General features: G+C 41.9%; 1 protein-coding gene across 1 annotated transcript in view; it reads right to left on the bottom strand.

Annotated features, from left to right (window-relative positions):
* Positions 1–19,172, bottom strand: part of itfg1 (integrin alpha FG-GAP repeat containing 1) — a 155,686-nt gene that overhangs the window by 33,924 nt on the left and 102,590 nt on the right. Inside the window, exons 13-14 of the mRNA XM_041941921.1 lie at positions 5,603–5,646; positions 2,512–2,590 (exon numbers count right to left, since the gene is read on the bottom strand). Coding sequence (XP_041797855.1) covers positions 2,512–2,590; positions 5,603–5,646 — 123 coding nt within the window. The remainder of the gene's footprint in view (positions 1–2,511; positions 2,591–5,602; positions 5,647–19,172) is intronic.

Below are 19,172 nucleotides of genomic sequence, written 5' to 3'. Positions count from 1 at the left end.
ACGCTCATCAGCCGAGTTTGGATACCCAACAAGTAGCTTTCACAAGACCACATTCAGACAGAGACAGTGTTACGCAGGCAGGTTTTGTGCAGTGTGCTAATAGCTAAGAAGCTGTAAATCAGTGACAGCAAGTGTTTGTGTGATCTGACCTTCATGGTGGACATTACCAAGAACCTCTAAGAGCTGAACCTCAAGCTCCAGCAGCTTTTCAGCTCTCTGCTTTCAAATGTGAACTCATTTGATGTTAAATTAAAGCTGTGGAAAGAGGAAACACTGCCTTTTCCTACTCTGCAAGAACTAAAGCTGCTATGACATCTGAATAGAGTGAAAACTCCTTCAGCCATTGGAGAGAAGTCTCAGGACATGAACGGCAAACAAAAGATCAGTCTGATACAACTGCTAGCCCTCCCCAAGCCCCCATCACATATGCATAATAAGGTTCTCAGGTGCTGCCCAATCACCAGTGAGCCTCTGCATGCCACCCCAATGAAAATTTTCTGGGGAAGCCAGTGAGGATGGCCCTCGAGGGATCTTATAGAAATTTAAATGACCCTTGATATGAAAAATGTTCCTCACCCCTGATATAGGGGGATCTATTGACAGAAATAGAATATAAAATTTATATTTATTCATTAGTGTAGAAACACCTGAAAATAAAAATCATTGTGTTTTTCATTACCTTAGAAAGAGCTCTTTATATCTACAGAGGGAGTGGGTCCAAGGAGTCCACCATGTCTCTTCAGTAGCCCAGAACAGACAAACCAAACACCGCCTCTTGAGAGCACCTTTCAATGGCCATTGTAGGTTTTCCTACATGCTTGTAAGGGGAGGGGTGAGGCAAGGGGGTATTCAGTTGGTCGCAATCTGCAACCTCACTGCTAGATACCACTAAATCCTGCACACTGGATCTTTAAATATGCATATACTCCAACTGTGCCAACAGATAAATGAAACAATGAAATCTGACAAAGTGGGATTATGCTGCACACAGGAGCACGCACACACACAGACTATATATATCCCTGACCCCAGGCTGTCAGGGCATCTTGTCCTCATCCAGCTCTGTGTCCTTCCCATAATGTAACATCAACTAGGTTAACTGCAGCTAATATGGCACAGCACTGCTGTCTACAATGTCTTCTCTTATCTTTCTATGCATCCATCTCTCTCTACCTACGTATCTATCAATCCTCATTAGTATGAAGTAGGAGGGTAAGACGGTGTTCATCATCCTTCGTATTGCATTTGTATTTCACACCCAGTGATCCGACAGGTTACAACATAATGATCAATAAAGGGTTTTCCATAGACATTAAGGGAATAAACCTCCTACCTACAGCATGTTACACGGTGCGTTCCTAAAGGTACACAACACAGCCACATGTTGGCAGGACTGAGTGAACAATAACAGAAGGGAGTAGCCCTTTGAGATTACATAAAATGGAGCTGTTCAAGAAAAAAACACTCCAATGAGCAACAGAGATTAACTTCCACTGCTCTTGATCATCCTGCCCTAACTAGTTGCATGGATAATCATCCTCATCCCTTATGAACTTTGTCCAAAGAAGTAACAAATGTGAAAGAGGACTGCAGGTGAATCTGCGCTGCAAAACAAAACTCTGCACCGTCACAAGTCTTGTGCAGCTTTCTAAACTGCAACAAAGACACATGTCCTTCTGAGAAATATATGAAACCTTGGACTTAAGTGAGAAGAAAACATGAGGAAGCTACAGCTTGTTGAGTGTTGCTTCGCTGCAGAAGAAACTTCAGAGGAAAAAAGGCCTCCAGTGTTTTGCAAGCTTTCACAGTATTTTTCTGTGATAGCCTTGCAGAAACTATGAGAAAACTGTATCCCATAGACAGTGCCACTGTAGTTACTCCAGGCTTAATACTTGATTGATAGTGCTGGAAAACTTTTAAAACTGAATCCTAACAAACAACAGTATGAACAGAATTTTACCAAATACAAAAGGTGGATGAGACCTGCATTTATAGAGGTTTAGGAAAAACAGAGCAGTCAAGTAATCAAGAAAACAAGTCCTTCACTCACTTTGAAATGTAGACAGAATAATATGAACTAAGTGGACACAGTGAAGGAGCACTGTGGGTTGAGCATTAGAATCTCCCTGCAGTCTCAGCAGTCTTTGGAAGGACCTTCTTTTTGCCTTTCCTTTTGCTGCCTTTCTGCTTCAGACTTTGTCTTTGAGGCATATGGGCTATTTTCACATGTATAAAAAATAATTAAACAAGAAAATCAAATAATAAGTCCTTCTTCTTCTCAGTCCATCTTTTCTTAAAATCCTCCAAAACAAACGCTACTCAGCCTGACTAAGGACAGCTGTCATTTTTAGGAGGTTATACTATTAATAAACCTGACGTGGATGTAAAAAATGCTCAGGCGGTGACATTTTCAGAAAACTAAATCCCTCTCTGGCTATTCTCTGTAGTGGGTTGTTCAGCATAAGACGTGAAAGCTACCATGGACAGACATTTAGAAAAGAAAGTATTTACCTGAGGCGTTTTTCAGGTAGCCATTGGAGTCCATTGTGGTGTACATGACATAGGGACCTGGCTGGTTAACACCAAAAGGCTGCAAAAACACATGCAAACACAAATTTAAAAAACAGACACATTTTGACATTTTGCAAGCATGTTTTCACATCAGCTGTCTGTCAGTGGGGGTGAAAGAGGACAGGGATAAACACGCAGGGAGGGGTGAAAGAGAAAAACAGAAAGACGAGAGAGAGAGTGGGCAGAAAGACAGACAGGCATGTTGTCACGCAGTGACCTTGAGCAGTTTTCTAGTTTCATTTTCACTAGGTGACACGGCAAATGTCTGACCTAGCTGGCTTGAATCTGAGTGAGCATAAATGAGTGTGACGGCTGTGTGTTTGTGTGCCTGTGTGGGCGGATATAGAGGGCTTGTCTTATCTCTTCATTATGAAAGGAAGACAACTAATGAAGAAATCCGTCGAGCCATCCTTCGCTTTACATCAGCTAATCACAAGCCTGCTACGCACGCAAACATACACGCTGGAAGAGAGACTTGGCCCTTTATGCTGTGACACTCAGCAGTCGGGGTGAGGGAGGAATAGAAATGAGGTCAAAAAAAAGGGGGGAGAGAGAGAGAGAGAGAGAGAGAGAGAGAGAGAGATGAGAAAGCCACAGAGGAGCAGATTAGTGGGCTCAAAGAAACACAGAGGAAGAGAGGTGTGACTAAGAAGAAGAGGGGCGGGAGAGTGAAATGAAAAGATAGAGGGGGTGATGGATGGGAGAGGAGAGGAGTAGAAACAGCCGCGAGCTCCACTCGTCTACAGCATTCATCATACCTTTCAGTTAGACAACAAGCGGGTGGAAGAGTAGACAGACAGCAAACCAAAACTACTCTAAAACCAGCGGGCTCTTGTTGATGTCAGAGCTAATGTGTTTTGCAAAGGGCTTTCCACCGGTGAAAGGTTGTATAAGGAGCGACGCTCGGCCGATGTATTTCTGTCAGATGTCTCTGTCCACCTACGCATGATCAGCAGACATTAGCTCTCTGGGATGAATAAAAGCAGCTTAAAGCTGAATGCTCCATAAAGTGACGGCTTCATTTAACTCCAAAAATGCACTTAGAGTTTAAGAGCTCATGGTATGTTTTCCATATATCCTATTCAGGCTAACATTATGTTGTGTGTCACATGTCGAGGGTCAATGCAGCCAACCCTCCTTCCGACCAGGCTGGGACGCAGGTCGGAGGACGTGGTTTTGCGAAACTGTACCCTAATGTCTGCTGTATGTATAATAATGATACTCGAATTCCTTGCTATTTCAAGAACTGCATAAATTCAGTACTTTAGGATACAAAGACTAACTGATATTATTTTTTAGCACAACCTGGGCTATCTGAATATGTCTGTTGCTATAAAGCCAGGGTGTACTTTAAATATATGAATTAGAATTGACAAAATTGTATTCATTTCTCAACATAAAAAACTATGTGCAAGTGCTTGGAGTCTTCACCCATGTATCCCGAAGGCCTCAGAGAACAAACAGACAACAAAACTCGTCTTTTCAGCGAGAGATCACGAGATCTTCTCCTAAACCTAACCAAGTAGTTTTGGTGCCTAAAGCTAAAGTGTTTCAAGTGTGGATCATGTCGTAGGCCTGTGCTGTGGCTACTGTGTGTCCACAGACAGATCTACTTACTTGCAAACACGCTAACATACCGAACAGAATCACGCCTGTTTCACTGTATGCATAATGTGTGCACACGACAAGGCTACGAGTACACACGGATTTAGCAACTTTCAGATTATTATCTCTATAGATGAAGGGTGCTTTCATGCTGAACTTGATTTCTTAAATATTAGGGACATAAGATGAGCTCCAATCATGTTTTAAATCGGCGATTCAATCCTTTTGTGACTGTCATTGGCTCTGGTCTGTACACACGGTTCAATAACACAGCTTATGATTGGTAGAGACAGTCAATATGACTGCATGGCAGCTTTTTAAAGTAAGTCCTTACATAAATCCTTTACAGAAATATTAATCAAAGTATCAGACAAGTACTTTTCCAGTCGACGGCGGCTGGAGTGACCCGAGAGGGTTAAACTCTGAGCTCTTGACGCTTATGAAGGACTTAGTAGTCGACCTAAAGCAACATCGGCACTGTAAGAAAAAACGTGGCTGATCAGGATTTCAAATAGCCTTTAATGCTCTGATTTGATATTTGATGTATGTTACCTCTGTTAATGTGTTTTTTGTGTTTGACTGCTCTGAGCTACAATACTGAGGTATCTTCATCTTCTAAGTACGTATTGACGCTATTTTCTCGACCAAGCTTCTGTAAATGGAATGAGAGCCACATATGAAGCTAAAGGCCAAGCCGGGGCCACTGTGAAAGGCAGAACTCAACCTTGCAGAAGCTTGTATGGATCAAACTGATCAGGGCTTGCCATGTCAGCATAAACATGAAGCTGGAGACATGTTAGAAAGTTCCAGAACATGTGCAGAAGGTAATCTATGAATGCAAACCTGTTATTATACAATTATTAGTACAAACCCAGTCTCAGCAGAGACAATGACCATCAAAGTGTGCCTAAACAACAACAAGCAACAAACTCTAAACCCTCCAAGGACAGCAGTTGGAAAACAGGCATTTATTTGCCCTTGTGTCCAAAAATTACACTTACACTGATTTTTTTAGTACACCAACCACAAGAAAGAGCATGAGATACAGTATAGCAAGCATGGGCTTCTGACTTGTATTATGAAGGCCATTAAGAAAAAAAGATTGGGGGAGGGGTATAAACAGGTAGAAAACATAAATTTGTTTTTTTGTTTTCCAATTTTTTTTACAATTTTTCAGGCAGCACTAAAGGTACTTTACATATAAAGAGGAGCTTATACTGCCCTGTAGCTCAAAACACATCACCCATTCAAATCCCCTTCCCCAGTTTCCTGAATATAAAGTTGATCCTCCCCATAGACAAGAAGTTTGGCCAGCAGTGAGAATATTCCAGTCTCTCTCTCTCTTGCTGCTGAAAAATTGCATGTAAGTAAGTACATGCTCTTGATTGTCATTAGAGAAGTGGACAAACAAAGACGGATTTCTTACCTTGACATCTTCTGGACAGTCATTGAAGCAGAGGCCGCTGAGAACTGAGGAAGACACAGATGCCAGAGTTAGACATGTTGCTCAGTATGTGCTACATGTCCAACAGAACAACACTCTCTGCTGTGCAACAAGGGTCTGTGATGGTGCTGTCGCTCAAACTAAATATATATATATAATTCATTCAATTTAATCATCCTTTCTGCGTGCCAGGGGAGTGCGGACAAGACAGACAACCAAAGACGGGAGGGAGGGTTATAAATAAATTGCCAGCAATGAGAAACATAAAAAATAAATGCGCAAACTATTAATACTGCTCGTGTGCGTGTCTGCGTGCACACTAAGAGAGCATTTCACTCATTTGTGTGTACAAGCGGAGTGAGGAACAAAATCTGCTGAATTGCTAATCAGTCATTAGAGAAGTGACTTTATTAGCATACTAATAGGGTCCTGGGTCTATGTTGCCTTGATTTGCCTGATGGAGTCACGCTGAAGCCCAATACTCTGTTAATAAGGTCTGCACCCAGTGTTACACTCAACAGCAGCCAAACTCAGTGCACCTCCTCAAAGGGAACATCACAGTGCCCCTGTAGTTGTACTGTATAGGCAGTGGGCGGATGAACCTTGGTATTGGTACTGGTTCAAACATATTCATCACAAACATTTATTGTACACATAGTGTCAATAACCTCTGAACAAAAGTGAGCACTGCAATTATTTTGTGAAGGATTTCATTTAAAATGGGACACTGTACACTAATGTGCAACAATGGCAGATGACAGCTGCCCCTGAACGCAACACACTGTGGAATGTTCCCTGGAACATGATGTCCATTCATCCACTCACAATTTGTCCTTGTCTATAGCTTTCTAAATGTTTCTGTTAGTGTTTGTCTCCATACTCCCCCATTCACTCAACACCATGGGCCCTCTATTCATTCTTCTTGACTGTTAAGACTATTTGTAGAACTCTGTAGTACACCATTAAGCATGAAAGAGTGGCAGTTAGAAAGAAAAGATTAAATACAGTAGGTCATTCACACCAACACAACAAATATGCTTCTGTTTCTAAAAATGTGTCCTTTTACAACATCTCAGAGAGACACTTGTGTCAATACACCACCCACTCCATTTTTATCACACATCTCTATTTTTTCTACCTGCACACCTTGTGAAGGGAAAGGAGCCATTTACACCACACAAATATGCAACTTCTTCATGTTGTTTATAGACAATTAGCAGCATTCAGCCTCCAGTTTAACTATGAGTGTTCAAACAACGGGATAAGAAAATTATTTAGGATGGATAAGTCTGCCTGTCCACTGGTCGGACTACCACTTCAGCCCAGACTGAAGTATCTCAACAATTACTGGATGGGTCAAGTTCAGTGTCACTATAACTTGATGACAAAATGACTGGTAGCATGTTAGCGACTGTTAGCACTTTGTTTGGATAGTGTTCGGACTATCCAAACAAGGTGTGACTAATTATGTAAGTGTTGCATGCAGGTGCAGTAGTGGTCTGGGGCTAAGGACTGCATTGCAGCATTTCCTTGTACTCTGATCCCTCTGCATGGTAACCCTTCTGCCATCACTTTGTGATGAAACTTTGATTTAAAAGAAATGGCTTACTTGTGTCAAAGGCTAATTTGTTGCTTTGAAGTTCACAAGGTTATTAAGCATATGTCTGAAGGGGTATTCAGATGGAGCACCCATCAGCAACAAATGTGTTCCTTGGCCTTAACTGTCCATATCCTATAGCAGCTGCTTAATTAACATTAACATTAACATTAACATTAACATCCATAAGTTTTAGTCAGAAATGACATTTTATCAGGAAAAAGACTTCAATCGCTCATCAAGGCCCTTGTATTGTTGTCATTTGATATTGCTTTTCAAAGCATATTCAGTAATCAAATATATATTCTAGGAAACTGTCAGTGGCTGTTTACAACATGAAAACCGCTCAATGTTTTCCAGTCACGGATAACAAAACAGGCACGTGGTGACCACACAACACTTATCATTAATGAGACTGTAAAAACTTCAATAATGTCTTCACAATTTACCTACTGTGGTATCACATGTGAGAGAGAAATATGCAGCCTGTAAGATGACTTCAGTTCGCTCTCAAAGGCTGTTTCTGGCTATTTTAGCGGCCTAGAAGTTGACTTAACGTTGAATAACTTCTTTGACTCTGAAAACATCAAAGCCTTTAGCAGGGCTAGTGGAATTCTGGCCCGGCTCAACAAAGTGGTCAGAACCAGCACTGTGTGTAATTATACTGCTCATCAACTCTCAGCAAACACCACATCAACACATCACAGGCTTGGGACCAAAGTCGTCTATGAAGGACACAGATGATCAATAAATCGTAGGGATCAGATTATTCATTGGTTGTTTGAGTTTCATGCTGTTTGGGGTCAGGCTACAGGCACCACTGACAATGACGCTGACGCTGATCAATAATGCACAGGGATTAGTTATTTGTTTGAAGTCCTTCTCATTTGGGATTATCAGGAACAAGAACATCGGACATAAGACAGAGATGTAGCAGCACCATGTGCTTTGAAGTGGAGGCTGGGAATGGCGTTGTGGTGGAAATCTGTCTCATACAGATCTGTGACAAGGGTCAGTCTTTCTGCAAGTTTCTATCTTACCCACAGCGTCTAGGGCAGGGAGGGAAGAGGAACAAAGTCAGCCCTTACATCTTCTACAGTCTGGAGCATTTTAACACATAGCAACAAAGTTCAGAACAAAGATAAACAGTTTGAGGTCCACCTCAAATACGTCACAGAAGAAGAAAGAAAGCACAGGTCAGTTAAGAAGAACTGGAAGCGTGTAAAAAAGCGCTTCCCAGAGGAGTCTCTGCATCTCTGCGGGCTACAGCAGAAACTGTCTCACAAGTGTCAATGTTGGTGTTAATCTGGCAGCAGACATTTAAATACAGCCCGAGTAAGGTGTGAAACGTATCCTCAAATTACAAAACATCACGGGAAGACAAATATGTCGGTGCATGAAAGGACCAAGAGGTACAAACAATGTCGCGCAGCTTGAATACAAATATACTGTATGTCAGAAATGGATTGTCAGGATACTCTCTTATTGGGAAACAAGTGAGATGAGGTGTTTACTGTCAATGTAAATGGACACATTTGAGAGGAACTGATGTGCGTGACAATCTGTGTTTTGGTGATGGAAAACAAAACGTCAGATTTTAGACATTTTAATTTCCCGTGTAGATGTAATAAAGCTAAATCACACTTGGCACCCCATGGAAATAACACTGTCAGAGCATCCTTGCCTCATGCCAAACTCTTCTTCTCTTTTTTATCCCCTGTCAAATGCGAAAAAAACAATAATTTCTAGTCAAAGTCAAAACCAAAAAGGAGCAACTTTAAGTTGGAGGTCATTACACATCTGTCAGAAACTCTTATAATGTATGTTTGCCAATGGAGAAAGTAGTCCATTTAATGAGAGGGGTCACACATATGCTACATTAAGAATTTCATGACATGAACCCACTGATGCAGAGAGGAAGAGGAAGAGAGAAGAAAAAGATAGACGTGGAATGCATGAATGCAGAAGTCCTTCACAACTCAATGGGCACACCATTGCTCCAGGAGGCGGATGAGTCTTTGTCAGGGTGGGTATGCGTGACCAGGCGGGCAAGTCACTGCACTTATGAGAGAGGAAGCTCAAATCTGGTGTTTCTTCTGTGAGGCCGCTTTGTTCTCCATACTTCAAACCTTGGTTGACATGTAACAAGTACATAACAGCTCCTCTACGGCCAAAACAAGATCCCTGGAATAGCTCTCACACATCCTGCGGGGAACAGATTTTGTCTCTTGCCAATACAACAGTCGACAACCCACCACCACACACACACACACAGTACAGCCTACACAGCCTCTGTGGGACAGTGGTAGCCTATTTTCTAGAGTAATATTAAGACTGATGGCAGCTCCTTCACAGGACTAACCTAATCAAGTAGAGGATGAACTAGTCTGTGTACTCCGTGCGGGTCTGTGTGTGTGTTTTCATCATTGTGACAACGAGCCAGCCAGCAAGCAGCGTTTCATGAACAGTGTGCGCAAATGTGCTCATGCTCTCATGGCCCTGTGTGGATAAGTGTGGTACTGAAAAATCTCCATCTCCATGAGCAAAACAGGCCGTGTGTGACTGTGATGTGTAAGGAGGAAATAAAAGGACATCATGTTTATGTCTGCATGAGAAAATACAACTCATGAACAATGTAGCAACAAAAACAGTAAAGGCATCCAAAGAGGTCAGGAATCTTGTGTTTTGCATCAAGACACTGATTTATTTTAGTGGTTTAATATTGTTCATCTAAAGTGGACACTAAAATTATGAAGAATTCAGTTTCAGAGGGGGCAACTTGAGTTGTAAAAGATTGAAAACCAAAAATATTGTCATGGTGGATCACACACAGGACTTTCACACAGGAGACCAGGGTTCGACTTCTGTGTGAAACCAATAATCAGTGTAGATTGTTTTAAGGAAGCAGTTTTTTTTAAAACTGAAATGTTTTTTTGAAATGTTTCAAAGCTTTACTTTGAAATCTAACTGGACGTTACATATTGATCAGTGCTAACTCGACTGTATGTTCCTTTCACCCCTCGGTGATGCAAAACGACACAGATACGGTGGACCAGCAGGTCTGTTTCAAGCTTTGGCCTGATTCCAGGTTGCACTGACGGGGTGCTAGTCTCCTGCTAAGAAACTACTCCCCATGCTTAACTAGTGGATCCCAAATAGCTGCTTATGTTTTCAAATCCAGACAGTTTAAAATGTGCAAAGGCCAGTCACAAACTGTGAGGGAGAACATTTGTTTTTCAAAAAAACATACAAACAACCACGATGTCTCTGCAATGTCTCAGCATCTTGTGCTGTGCAATTAAATCAGATGTGGTCAGAGCTCTGGATTTTAATAATGTGGTGGCTGCTTCTGCCCAGAACCCAGCGAGTAAAAAATATAAAGAAAAAACGCTCACCGCGTGAGTTTGTGGCTAGTCTAATGGTGAGCAAAAGTCAGGTTCTTAGATCAGACGTACTTTGCTGATCTTCAGGACTCGTTTCAGTGACAGCTTGATGACAGCTGCCAGTTAGCCTTAATTCAGATTTAACAGAAGCACTGACGGTTTTGGAAGAAAATGCATTTGTAATATAAAGTAGTCTGCTATTATTGAGCGGGGCCTCAGTGTTTTTAATCCGTGCTGCCAGTTTGTGGTCTAGGACACCAGAAATAAGGTCATTTCTCACCACTAAGAACTAACTTACTGGTGTAGTGTGCTTTTAGTGTTAGAACTGCTGCAGTGCACAACGCCAGGCGTGTTTATATAACTTTTAGATTTTCCCTACCGTTATAAGCACTATTTCACAGAGCTTATGAGCCGAATGAACGAATGCTGCTATATTTTGGTGTCTCTCTCTCACACACACAGTTGTGTCAAAGACAGCAGCACGCTAGCAAGAGCTCATCTCTTCACAAACTCTTGCAATCTATCAGCCGAGCTGCGAGCTTGTTGAAGGCCTAGTGGTGGTCAGATATTCTGTTGTAAAAAATTAAAAAGCTATGCCTGTTTTTGCTAAAGCATCGTAAACAACGAGGAGTGTTGCCTGAATGTGAGAGTAGCCTCCATCAGACCCACTTATCAACTGTGCTCGAGATACAAAGAAGGTTGTCCTGCAGAAGATAGTGCAATGTTGTGTTATATCAAATTCATCGATACTGATTGATCGATTGTTGAAATTTTATGAATCCACCACATGATTAGATGCTTTTTGTGATGACAAAATGTGCTTACATCTTAAAATTCACACAACTCAGAGGAACTAAAACAGAAAACACAGAATTTGGGGGGAAAAAATGGAATCTGGAAAAAAAATGTAAATGGATTTCACTAGGCCCTACATTATATGCAGCTAATTAGAGCAAGAATACAGTGCATTCTTGTTAAAGCCTGCCAGGTTTGAAGTATATCAGGCAAGAGCTTGAAATTTGATGGCAAATTTTGCGTGGATCACTTGCTTTAAATAAAGTAGGAGCCCTTCTTAACTACTGCTATGAATAAATGCATTATTGTTTAGTACACTACAGCTTTTTTGATGCAAAAATTCTGAAATGTCTTTGGAAATTGAATCCCAAACAACAGTAACAAGCATCTCATACACAGATAACAAATCTGAACACTTGATTGAAGTTGTTCTTATGCTTCCTACAAACATTTCCCCATGAAGCCTTTACAGTTTGAACAGATACGGTTTTTGAGTGCATTTTCATCTATCAATAAAGGAACACAGCATTATGGGCTGTCACAATGCAGAGAGGTAATTTCATGGGAAATGAATTTCTGTAACTGCACTTAAAAACAAACAATTCTTTTCCTCACAACTTATCGCTTGTGTATGTAACAGTAGACGCTGAAATTAGGTTTTCAGCAATACATTGCTTTGTTATGTTCATGCATTCTGGTGGAAAAGCAGATCAATGGTATTTGTCAACCACTACTTCACATCCCTACACCTACAGGTTCCCAACAGGTTGACTTTATCTGGTTGAAGCCTCACCTGTAGTTGCACCCTCACTGGGACTTTGTAAAAAGAAGCTGCAGGGAGCCATGGTAACCACATGTACACATCACAACACAGTCCTGAGCTGCTGGGCCAGCTCACGGCACACATGCACCCAAACACACATAGATAAACAGTGAAATGCGATGAGCAGCCCTTGACAGGGGAACATGACGAGCTGTGTCAGCGCTACTGGCTACAAGTGTGAGTCGACAAGAGTCAAGCAGACCACGCTGTACACGCAAACACACTGACACACAAACACAACAATCTGACAGCTGAGCGGCGTTTGCGCAGAGATGCTCATCGCTTCTCGCTGTCCTCAGGCCGCTTTTGCTGACTGCAGGGCTGCTTACAGACATGCATGGGTACAATGCCCCCCTAACCAACACACCAACACACACACAGTGACCGACAGCCAGTTGATGTCTGGTCTTAAATAACAACAATCACAACCCCAGCAATGACTACCTGCTCATGGCAAAATAATCCATATCACACAGACGACATACACTGTTTGATATGATGTGTACAGCATGTACTGTGTGTTTGTGATTGTGTGCACATACACCATGTTCATCTGCGTGCTAAATAAAAGCCTAAGCAGTCTAAATATTTGGATTGTATTATGAAATCTCTGCATTGAAAAGGACATTTAATTGAAGAGCTGTCACCAAATGTCTCCTGTAAATCTGGCTTCCTCGAGTGCCTGACTGAAAACTAAAACAATATCCCTTTTTGCCCCCATTAGACATACTTAAACGGCTATTGTCTTGTCTGGTCGAAGTGTAAGTAAGACAAGGCACTGCACCACCGTAGGGATTCAAATCCCAGAGGGAGCCTTCCCTGCTCAGCGTTCGCTTTGGCTAACATCATTACAGCCTTGTTGTATGCTCACTGTCCCTGAACAGCTGGCAGTAGCTTCCACTGTGTTTCACTTTCAGATGAACACTGCAAACGTGTTCACCTCGTTAATTAGCCATATTAATTAGCATAAAGCTTAACATCCTCACAGTGGATAACTGGTTACAGAGAGCATGTTCTCTTCATCCATATGTTTGTCTCACACTGCACTGAAAACTGCCAGTCCAAAGCCCAAGACGTCCAAAGTGTCTGAGTGTTCTGAGAAATGATGAAAGATGTCAAATGTGCTTTTCAGAAACATGCACATCAAATGTACTTTGTATAAAAAGAAACAGCATCATCTGAATGTCTGAAAGTTTGGAGTGCTTTTGAGGTATGACAACATGGTCAACTGACCACACCTGTAAAAGACTGGCCTGCAGCACCGGACCATGACGGCAGAGGTTAGCCTCTCAAAATCCAGCCCACAACCTCTTTCCTCTGCTTACCATGGCCTGGTAAAGCTCGGTGGGACTTCACTTGGGTTCGAAGCATTGGCAGTGGCAAATATAATGCCCAAGCCTAATTCAAAATTAGGTGCTCCTTGTTGTTTTCATCTTCTTAACCACACAATAATTTGCAACTTGATCCACCTTCCTGCTACCTTCTCAGTGGATGTGATCCACACTCAAAACATTAACTTGACAAAACTAAAGTAGTTTACATTTGGTTCTGTGAGGCTATATCAGTGGTAAGATAGGTGGTAAAGTTTCTACCTTATTTACACTGAAAAGAATAGAGGTATGAATAGAGGCCATCTTTACACCATGCTGCAGTTCCATTATTGAAAATCCATCAGCTACTGGTTGATTTTCTCAATTTTAGTCAGAATCCAAAACAGCTGAAATCATAAATGGTAAAATATGGTTAATGGATTCCTGCTATTTTCCTTTTGGACAGGATGGGGAAACAGCACAATCTTTTGTTACAACAGTAACACATGTTACTACTCCATGTAGATAACGAATAAAAAGGCTGTAATATGTAGCATACTGTGTTGCATGGCTTGCTTATAGTCATATTTGCAGCCAGAGCCATTATGACTTCAACTGTCGACATAAGCTGCTGCTGGATGCTATTTTGACAAACATGGGAGCAGGGGCTCCCACTCAGCCATCTTTATGTGTTGCAGCATAGACGGAAAAAATATTCACACCAATCTGAATATACAGCCTCCAGTGAAATCCTCCTCCGGACGACAAAGCCATACTAAAAGACTTCATGTAAATCTCCTCGTTGTTGTTTGAATGAAATGAAAAGAGGGAATAAAAGACAGCTCTGACTGACAGACAGAGAGAGGCGGAGGGGAAGCAGCAGGACAGGAAGCGAGACCTTTGCCAAAGGGAAACAAGAGAGGAGTGAAGGCAGGGTGAGGGCAGGAGGAGAGGTGAGAGCGAGGTAAAAACAGACGCTGGAGAGGGTTAGAGGGGAGGAAATGAAAGACGCAGGAAGGAGGAAAGATGGGAGAACAAGAGAGGAGTGAAAGGGAGAGGAGAAGAGAAAATGTGGAATGACAGAAGTAGAGAGCTGGATTTGGTAAACGAGGAGAAGAGATGAAAAGGGAGATAAGGAGTGGAGAGAGGAGAAGGGACTGAGAAAAGCTTCCAGATGTTTCTCAATGCAGCTAATCTGCATCCTAATAAGTGAGCAGGAAACTAATCAACTCATACAGTTCTGCCTGTCAGTCTCTCTCTTCATCTTTTTCCCACAGACACACACACACACACATCCCACAATCACACACACTTTGAGATGCTCATGCAGAGATACCCCCTCCCTTTCTCCTCCCAACCACACATCATTTTATCCTTCTTTCTAATTTTGGACTTTATGATTTCTCCCATTTCCTCCTTCCTCAGCAGCAATCATCCATCCATCTGTCCACCCTGCAACCACTCTGTGCGTCACTCTCACTTGCAGCTCAAAGTGGAACCACTTTGCTTGGTGTAAGGCTTAATAGTCATTCATGCTCTTACTATGCTCCTTGAAAATCCAAAATATGTCTCTTCGGTTATGGGGTGCAATGATTGTGCCCAATATTGTGGACTGGGTGGAAATCTTCCCCCCCCAACCCGATGTGCAAGAAAGAATTTTGAAAGGAGACTCAATTCACCCAATCAGGACAGACTTGAGGGGAATCTTACTTCATCCAAAATGTGATTGACCTGAACAAACCCTCATGTCGAGTGAACACACTGAACACCGGCAGCATGATTAATGATTAATGGTCACTAAATGAGCAGCCGCGTTCAAAAAGAGCAGCAATAAATGTCATTTTTCTCTGCACACCCTTTTTTGCTTAAAAAAACAAAACAAAACATATTTTTTATTTTACCTGCAATGATAATGATGCAACACACAATGACAGCTGATAGCAAGTAGGGTAGCACCCACTTGGGTATTAATTAGATATACAGTATTGACAGACCCAAGACCTGCAGCAATACAGCAGGACCCAATGCGATCCCATAACAATAGCATTTGTACTTGGCCTGGTTGTGGGACGGGTCTAGGCTGCTATTGCCATGATCACATGGTTGTCATTCTCCTTGATTGAGTGGACCTGTGAAGACCTCTTCTTAAAGTCTTAGATGTGTTTTCTTATATTGTTTGGGTTGAGCATTATTAAACTGGCAGTGATACACAGCAGTGGTATTACACTTTATGATGCTGGGGAAGTAACAGAGCTTTAACAGTTCAAAATATACCTTGGCTTCAGCGTTGTGGATTGGCACATTTTCATACCGAAGGGAAAACAGACATGATTATACAGAATTAAGTAAGAGCCTACCTCCATGCTAAGTTCTCTATGAGGCTCCACTGTACCTGAACTAAAGTAGAGGACAAAATCTAATTTGTACCAGATAGTGTGAAAGGAAGATGAAAAGGTCAGGGGATCAAAGTTATTACAGTTCATCCTGTGGGGACCATGAATGTGTGCACCAAACTTTGCATCCATCTATCCAAAAGATATTTTAGTGAAAAGCAAAAATGTCAACCTCATGGTGGCACTAGAGGAAAAGTCTAGAATTCATCCTCGATGGACTGAACATCTAGCAAATTTCATGACAATCCATGCACTGGTCGTTAGGATATTTCACTCTAAACCACAAGTGGCAATCTCATGGTGAGAAGAGGTAAAATCAGGGGATCTCCAACATCAGTACGATTCATTCTCTGGGTACCATGAATGTCTGTATAAGATGTCATGGCAATCCATCACATGGGTGTTGAGATATTTGAGTCTGGACCAAAGTGGTGGACCCACCATTGCACATGATCAATCCGTTGAATAAAATAAAAGTCAACATGCATTCTAGTTGCCAAGTCTCTCATCCAGCCTCCTCCCAAATAATAGATGCTTATGGATATGCTCCTATGGCAACAGAGGTAAGGGTCTTGATGGAAAGTGCCAGTGAGTGAATTATTGCATGTGGGGAGCACGGGAGGATGAGATGTCAGACCAGCACAGGTTCAGGTCATCCTGTGTGGAAAGCCCAGCAAGAGTACAGGCCTCTGGCAGGCAGAGAGGCAAGGCTGCTGTCTAAAGCCAACCTGTGATGGATTTCACCCTGGAAGTCCGTGTGCATCATGGGACCTTGCAGTACCTTTCACTCACAAACTGCACACACACACACACACACACACACACACACACACACACACACACACACACACACACACACACACACACACCAAGCTCGACACAAAGTCAATCCTTCAGCCGGTGTTGTTCAATAATGCTCAGGGGAGGGTTGAGGGATGTCATCTTGAGAAAATAGGGTTCCATCTCACAGAACGGAGGACTGGATCAGGCTGTCTACAAAAACATAACTGGCTGACATAATCTGTCAAGTCTGAATATGAAGTTCACACACTCAGTCTCACTTATTATCGTGTAATGGTATCAGCTTTGCTATCAAAGAGGCCTGAAAAGAATGGCAAATAAACAATTTACCCTCAGGGGGTTCAATGGGAGGTGCGAGGCTATTAAACTGCATTTGAGCTAACGTTCACAGAGGGGAGACGAATGAAATGTCGACAGGATGTAACACTTGACAGATACATTTTTTTTTTGGTTGCTTGTTGTCTGCTCTCTACTCTGTAGAATTGAGAAAATGCAACACTGAACATGCATGAAATATTCACAGCCAAGAATGTAATAACTGAAGTCACATAAAGAGGAGAAGTGGAGAAACTGACAGTTATCGCAACAACCGAGGAAAAACAGGCGTTTTGGTGTGAGCGTATCTGTGTGTGTTTTGTTTGATGTGCTGCAGCGAGACAAGACATGGATAACGAAAAGCAGCAGCGGCGTTTAGAGAGGTGGCATGAAATGAATTCATGTTATAGCAGGGAGAAGGGGGGCGAGTCAAGGTCACACACAAACACAGGTCTGCTGCTCAGACAGAGGCTGTAATTTTGTTTACTGACATGTAAAATAATGCCAATGTTTCTGGCATTTTACAATATTTTCTCCCATCATAGTTGTACGATTTGTACCATATTTCAATTATTATTTAATAATATTATTATCATTTCAATACCATTGTCTATAAATTAAAACCTTACATGCCTATGCCACAACCACATGGGTGATTTCACAAATTAAACCTTTATGATTTTTAATTCATTTTCATTTTAAATGAGCCAATAACAAAGAACACCTGGGATGGTGTGCAGGGCATACTAAGCATTACTAACTAACTAACTAAACTGCAAAACCATCTTGTAGATGTAAAACATTTGTTAAAGCTTCATTTGGGTTTGAATGTGAGCTGAACTGAACATTCATCTAGAAAAAGACTCGACCACTCCACGCCTGTGGGTATTTTTGAACATTTATAAAACACAATCCACACTCTCCACCTTTTAAAACATCACCATGAAACAAACCCAGTCTTGATTAGCAGTGACATCGTGCAACTGGAGGCTTTTGCAAATTAAAACCTGCACTCCGTCAATTTAAAAAGCCTAAACCTTTCAGCCTTGGTTTGGGCATACAACAGTATGTGACCACAACAATTAGATGATGGGTCCACACAGACTTCTATTGGATCCTGGAAACCACTGGCTCCTACAGCAGAGCCCTGCACTAACCTCAACCTAGCATCCAACACAAACTCTCTGTTTAGTAGCTCTTCTTCCTGAACACGTCAAGCTCAGTGGTCTGAAAGAAGTCTCACCTTGTTGTGAAACCACAGGTGCTCCTCGGGGAACTAACTTCAAGTGGGCTGACAGCAGCGCTATAACCACTACAGCAAACGCAGGATGTTGCTGTGTCAATTTTGACAGCGCAGAGTGACACAACTAATCCCTGCCTGACTCCAGTCCAGTCATTAAAAGCACTGTAGCATCATCCATCAAAGTTCAGCATGGCCCCCTCCCATTTCAATGCAAGGCTGCAGTGTGCCATTCAAGAGGCTGAGAGAGTAGTTAAATGCTCGCTGGACCACATCAAAGACTTCCATAGGCTTGACATCCTCCCCTGTGATGGATATTTCTGGTACATCGGTCCTCAATCCTGCTCTCTTCATGCCATTAAGGTTCGTAATAGCATACAGAGAGAAAGATGAACACAAGCACAAACCTTGGACGTGTGGAGGTTTTAGTCAAGTCCAAATGCCTGCATGGAATATATACTGTATATATATATACAATTGGTCAACTGAAGGTAGCTAAATCTCAAATATGACTTCACTATGCTGTCAAATGCATGTCATTTTGTTTTGGATTATGAATCAATTCCATTCCATGCCTTCATTATTGTGACCCTGATGTCAAAACTATTCATTTGAATGTAGACTTGGATGTCTTCACTCTTATTCTGCTGTTCAACAGTGCCATGTCTGCATTACTGCAGAGAGAATGCAGAGAATCAGTCCTACGTATCTGTGGCAGGTCAGATCTGTGTATGTATGAAATACTTGATGATAAATACTGCTGTCATAAATACTGTGCATTAGTAAGTATGTGTACTGTACTGGTGTGAGCTTACAAGGGGATGGTGATGATTTGTGCCTGTTTCTTGTGTGTGTGTGTGATCCTGACAGAAGATGAGGAGTTGTAGCCCCACCC

The sequence above is a fragment of the Chelmon rostratus genome, chromosome 1 (genome assembly GCF_017976325.1).
Source record: "Chelmon rostratus isolate fCheRos1 chromosome 1, fCheRos1.pri, whole genome shotgun sequence".
Classification (NCBI taxonomy): domain Eukaryota; kingdom Metazoa; phylum Chordata; class Actinopteri; order Chaetodontiformes; family Chaetodontidae; genus Chelmon; species Chelmon rostratus.
This window is presented reverse-complemented; position numbering and strand designations above follow the sequence as displayed.